This window comes from Hemibagrus wyckioides, linkage group LG16 (assembly GCF_019097595.1).
Source record: "Hemibagrus wyckioides isolate EC202008001 linkage group LG16, SWU_Hwy_1.0, whole genome shotgun sequence".
NCBI lineage: Eukaryota > Metazoa > Chordata > Actinopteri > Siluriformes > Bagridae > Hemibagrus > Hemibagrus wyckioides.
In genome coordinates this window covers 15,418,771-15,425,210 of record NC_080725.1, presented here as the reverse complement: position 1 = coordinate 15,425,210, position 6,440 = coordinate 15,418,771, and the positions used below count along the sequence as shown (strand labels likewise).

Genomic DNA, 6,440 nt, shown 5'->3' with positions numbered 1-6,440 from the left:
ACCGCTGGCAGACATCGCCACTGTCCTTTTCAAGAGCTACAGGCTTCTGAAGAAAAGGGTACCGTTTTATTTTTAATGTTTTTTTAAACTTGTAATTTCATGTTGTAATGTGTAATATGTTATATTAGCCATACCTTTGTTTATGAAGACATCAGCATCACCATCTGTCTACTTTGTATGCTGTTATTGTGTTTTGTATTTTTGTGTTGTTTTTGCTTTATTTTTTGCTGTCTAATGTGCCAAATCCATATACAGGGAGAAGTTAACAACCAAGACAGCTGGTGTCTTCAGCTGGCGGAACTTTTGTGCTCTGCCGACCCAGATGATGAGATTTTGGATGCCTTGACTCAAATGGGAGAGGACCTTGGTATGGATAACATAAACAATATTTTAGGAACTTCACATGTTGTAATTAGATCATGAAATCTGGCCTGTTGCACGGACCCAAATCCTTACCTGCATGTTTGGTGTTTCATCTGCAGACTCCAGAGGACTGTGGTATGCTGCACAGCTGTGCTTCATCGCTGCAATGGAGGAGCTGCAGATTTTACAGAGCCCCAGCTTTGAGCTTATTGGCTGTAACAGGTATTGGGTGTGTGTTTGTGTGAGAGCGCATGTGTATGATTATTTTTCAGACTTGCTGCTAAGACGCTTTTCTCTTTGTACAGTCTGCCAATCAGCCATGAGGGAAGCAATCCAACGTTCTGAGGTGTATGAATATGTATGCTCCCTGACCACAGGGCTTCCCCAGCCAAATTTCCAGGTTAGACTTTCTCTTTTTAATATTCTTTTTACCTCAGTCAAATTTTACCTGTTTGCTAAGATGGAGTGACTCTGTCTGTCTTAGATCTTCAAGTGCTATCACGCCAGCAAGCTAGCAGAGTTTGGCCTTTTCGACCAAGCCTTGGAGTACTGTGAGACCATTGCTACAGCAATTGCTAGATTTCCACTATTAATCACGAAGACCACGATGGAAATGACCATTGCGGTAAATACCATTATCAATACTTGTAAAATGGTTCCAAGGTTTTATATGTAGAATATTTAGTCAGTTTACTTTCCCTATCTGTCTCGTAGCTGTCTGAGAAGCTACAGCAAGGAAAGGGAGAAGAACCAGAATGGCTCCTAAACCTTCGTCAACTGTACGCCGACGAAGAGTTTAAGCTGAGGAACTCCGAATGTGGCCTTATGACTAGCGAGATGTTCACTCTCCAGCGTCCACGTCGGGAAGGCCACATTACACCATGGGGTATGGTCATCCAACATTTGGACATAAAACTGAACTTAAAGAATCACACAGAAAAGAATTTACAGTAATGATTTAAAGAACAGTGAAGATTTGTAGCACATGTCTGTCAGATCTTTAACACATTACACTGGACCCAACAGTCTGATCAGTTCATATACTTGACTGAAAAGGATTACTAAAAGGTTTGAATTGAATATGGTCATATTTACATAAAGTGTGCATTAGACTTTGGGACAGAAGGGATCAGAGCTTAGGAAGCTGAAAAGATGATTTCAGGTCGATTTTTCAAAACCGCAGCAAAGTTAAGAGACATTAAATATGCAGACTGTGTAAGCTTAAATGTGTAAGCTGTAAAATTTAAATTGTGTGTTTTAGCAAGTACTCATCTTTAAGGTACCTTACTATACTCTGAGACATTGACAACACACTTCTTATTTGTTCCTGAATGATTGTTTATTTATTTAACAGAGGTGTTTGAGTCCCTGTACACTCCGGGAGAGCTGCTGGGTGAAGGAGGCTTCGGGAGTGTCTGTGCAGGAGTCCGAAAGGCTGATGGAAAACAGGTAACAGGACTGCACATCTACAGTTAATTTGCACTAATCAACACATCGCAACTTGTGGACTATATATGTCTTGGTCAGATTTTCTATAAGAACGTAATTATGTGTTGTATATGTGAACAGGTTGCCATTAAATATGTGGGAATGGAGATGAACGAAGCTTTCATCACCATTGTAAGTAAACTTCCTTTACTTCTCAGATTTTGCACAGAATGAATAATTCATAATAGACACCTAAGTCATTACTAATCCAAGCCTTTTTACTGTAACATTTCTGTTTACCAGAATTTCGATGTAATCACTCCACACCCATGCTAAGTGTATCTGTTTATATTTCAGCCTGGAGAGACACACAGCCTTCCTCTGGAGGTTGCATTAATGCAAATGGTGTCCAAGCCCTGTCACCATGAGAATGTCTTACAGCTGATCGAGTGGTTCGAGATGTCCGACTGTTACATCTTGATCTTGGAGCGACCCAGCCCCTGCACAGACCTCCTAAAATTCCTGAAAGGTCACAAAGGCCGACTGTCAGAACCACTGGCACAACGCATCATGCGTCAGGTGGTTCAGGCCGCTCACCACTGCTCTGACTGTGGTGTCCTGCACCGGGACATCAAGCCAGAGAATATACTCATCAACACCGACACACTGCAGCTGAAGCTGATAGACTTTGGCTGTGGTGATTTGCTGCAGGACATCCCCTACAGATATTATGCAGGCAAGCACATCATAGATATTGGAAAGAATGAAAAAATGCAGTGGAGACCCATTTTTGTGACGTTGCTGACAGTGCTCCTTCTGTCTTTTTCACTCAGGAACTACAGCTTACTCCCCACCTGAGTGGTTATGTGAGGGCGAGTATTTAGGTGTTCCTGCTACCGTCTGGAGTCTGGGAGTTCTACTGTTCGAGATGATGTGTGGAGACCTGCCCTTCCAGTGCGAAGACGACATCATTGCCCGGGACTTGCACTTCGCTCACGACCTGTCTGAAGGTGAGAAAGTCCAAACCCATCAAGTTTAGACATGTATAGTAACGTACGAAAACTTGCGTTACAAAATAAATGAATCACATTAATAGATTTTCCAAAAAAATCTTTAATCTAGAATTTCTGACTAAACGTCTCTCTCATCACTACACACAGGTTGCCGTGACCTGATCCTGTGTTGTCTGGCGCTATATCCTCACTCGCGCCCAACGTTCGAGGAAATCCTCAGCCACAGATGGTTTGAGGAACCTCAGAAGAATGTTTAGGTGAGACAGTGAGAAGAGAATAGACCTTAATATATAGAGCAAAAACATGCTATAATAGTCTAGATTACATGGCTTGTACTGCTCTGTAACAGAGATTGGTGTGCTCATCTGATTATATGAGATTACACAAATATAACCACATAGAGATTAAAAATAAAATAGATTATTCTTTATGAAACAGTTTTTAATGAGGGAAGTAAAAATAAAACCCCATTAACACACAAAGTAATCTGTGGCTATAGAAATGTTAAGCTCAAAATGATGCTAACAAATATGCTGAACAGGTTAGTTTAATTCTTTTTGCAGTATCTATAGAAAAGAATAAACAAATGTGTATATAGATGTATATATAAACAAATATATTGTTGAATAAATGTTCCATTTTCTTATTTAGCCATTTGGATGTCCACTGTGGTGTTACGCCTCGTGAAGGAGCATGTCCAGGAGATGCTGAAGGCCATGAAGGGAGTCTGAGCAACACTCTTCTAACACACACACACACACACACACACACACACACACCTCTCTGTCTCAGCCAAGTTAAAGAGTGATCAGGACATTTTAGGAAATCTGTTGTTGGCTATTCAGTGGTCATTAGAATATAAAACTAAGATTAAACTCTGCACTTTTGCCCATTCATTTGTAGAACTGCTTTTGCTCTCCATTTTGTTTAATGATAGATTACTTGTAACTAATTTATAAGATTAAGCAACGCCCAAAATTTGAATAAAGTATTTGAATAAATGTCCTGGTCATACTTTAAACACATCTCTTTTCTATCCCTTTCTTTCTCTCTCCACTTGCTCAAGATCTCCACAGGTAAGTAAATACTTATTACTGTCTTTTATTTTCTGCAGATTTAAACCTGTCTTTTCTTCTCTCCCTGAGCAGCTGTACACAACATCGCTGGCCTCTAACATCAACACCTGTTAGTGCTCTCTGACCAACGGACGACATCAACATCTGCAGCTCCGCCATGTTTAGTTTAACTTTTTATTATATAGATTACTTAAGACATTTATCTTTATTATAGGTTTAAGATTTTTCTATACAATACTATTTATTAGACATTTAAGTTTTTGTTGTATTTTTGTATTTTTAATAGACTTATCTGTTCAATATACTTTTTTATCAATAACCTTTTATTATAGCTTTACATCTTTAATAGTAGTTCTATTTGTTCTATATATTTTATTGCCTTATTAATTAAATCCTAATAAAAATTTCTTAGCTCATATTTGAAGTGTCATTGTGATCATTCCCAGTTTTTCTGAATGTTTCTGATGAATGTTGGGGTTGAAATGTAACTCTAGAAACAATCTGAGACTTTTTCCTCCTAGAAAAGAAAGACTTGTTTTCTACTGACTGTGGAATTAGCACTTTATTTAGATTAAAACTAAAATCTAGGGTTCATAGTCAAAATGATGAAAATGAAGTCACTCATATAGAGCCTCCTGTCCCCTATGGCAATACGGTGTTTAACTCCATCTCTGTGTTATGTACTAGAACCTAATATTTACCAGTGGATTTGTACATGACGCCATCTTCAAACACAAATACTGATCTTTTTGTACTGAAGTGAAATGATGTTAAATGAATGTGAAGTAAACAGTAGTGGCAGAAACACTGCTAAACGGATAATCATGGACAATTTAAACACTAGACTTTACACAGACACTTTATCACCACAAAGTAAGAATTTTTTATTGTACTAGTACATATGACAATAAAGCTCTTCAATTGAATTGAACTGAATTAATTAGTATTGTCACCTGTAACATTGCAATCAATAGAATGAATTAAATGAGACATAATTTAAGTTCGACTTCTTTTATTTGGTCGAGACTTGGCAACAACAAAACGACTTTCTAGAACTTAATCAAGCATTTCCACCGGGGTTTGTTTACATCTCGCAGCCCCGAACTTCCGGACGCGGGGGAGGTCTCGCGATACTCCACGACGCGACTTACAAGGCATCTCCACTGACTCTGACCACATACACATCATTGTATCCGCTGTTTTACAAATCAGCGGGTCAACACCGACTATACTCGCTGTTATATACCGACCACCGAAATACTGTAACACGTTTTTATCTGAATTCTCTGCATTTTTAACCTCTCTCTCTGTACACTCTCTCCTAACGTTATCCTACTTGGTGATTTTAACATTCATGTGGATGACACTGTAAATGGGCTCACAAAGGACTTTATGTCATGCCTTGATGGCTTTGGTTTACAACAATTCATTAATTTTCCGACTCACTCAAAAGGCCACACACTGGACCTTGTTTGTTGCTCAGGTGTTACACCTTTTGACTGTGTTGCATCTGAGTTGTCTAAATTAATCTCATTCACTGTTAATGTTCCACTATACAAATCTCCTCAGCAGCGCTCAATGTGCTTCAGGAACTTTTAAAAACATCGATCCTTCTACTTTGTCCACTGCAATCAATAATTTTTCATGCAGTGACCATCTATCCACCCCTGACGACCTGGTATCTTACTACAACTCTGAACTACAGATCCTCCTGGACGTTATTCCAGCTCAAATCCAGAGGCCGTCGCCTGGAACGCCTGTACAGAAGAACTGGACTTACTGTACACAGAGAAATGTACAGCGAGCATGTGCTCCTCTATAAAAACGCATTGACTTCAGCTAAATCTGCTCACTACAATAAGATGCTTGCATCTGGTGAAGGGAACACAAAAGTCTTGTTTTCCACTGTAAAAAGTATTCTGAAACCATCTGACACTTCCACCCCACCTGTATTGCACTGCTCAGTGTGATGCTTTTATATCCTTCTTTAATGCCAAAATCACTAATATTCATAAACAGCTAGCCTATTCATCAAATAATCCTGGGGTCAGTGCATACTGAGGCGCACATTGCGGAGAAGTCACCAACTTTCTACAGAGTCAATAGCTACAGACCTCCAAACATCGTGTGGCCTTGAGAGTAGCTGAAGAACAGTGAGTAGAGAGCTTCATGGAATAGGTTTTAGTGGCCAAGCGGCTGCAGCCAAGACTTCATCACCAAGTGCAATGCAAAGCACCGGATGCAGTGGTGTAAAGCACATCACCACTAGACCCTAGAGCAGTGGAGACATGTTCTCTGGAATGAATCTCGCTTCTCTGTCTGGCAATCCGATGGAAGAGTCTGGGTATGATGGTTTCCAGGAGAACGGTACTTGCCTGACTGCATTGTGCCAAGTCTAAAGTATAGTAGAGGGGATATTATGGTGTGAGGTTGTTTTTCAGGGGTTGGACAGAAGAGTTGAAGCTGTTATAGTTGCAAAGGGCCGGCCAACTGCATATTAAAGCCTGTATGTGTATGCCTGTGCATGTAAAGGAAGATGTCCCAATACATTTGGCAATAT

The 6,440-nt window shown here is 39.8% G+C and overlaps 1 protein-coding gene across 1 annotated transcript; it reads left to right on the top strand.

Moving 5' to 3' along the window:
* The first annotated feature begins 254 nt into the window (after nucleotides 1–254).
* Nucleotides 255–4,139, top strand: LOC131366722 (serine/threonine-protein kinase pim-1-like). Its single transcript, XM_058411425.1, has 11 exons — nucleotides 255–367; nucleotides 483–585; nucleotides 669–763; nucleotides 848–988; nucleotides 1,078–1,249; nucleotides 1,718–1,812; nucleotides 1,933–1,983; nucleotides 2,149–2,527; nucleotides 2,625–2,801; nucleotides 2,952–3,061; nucleotides 3,456–4,139. Exons 2-10 carry the CDS (start codon nucleotides 501–503, stop codon nucleotides 3,059–3,061), a joined length of 1,305 nt encoding a protein of 434 aa, XP_058267408.1. The 5' UTR covers nucleotides 255–367; nucleotides 483–500; the 3' UTR covers nucleotides 3,456–4,139.
* Nucleotides 4,140–6,440: the final 2,301 nt, after the last annotated feature.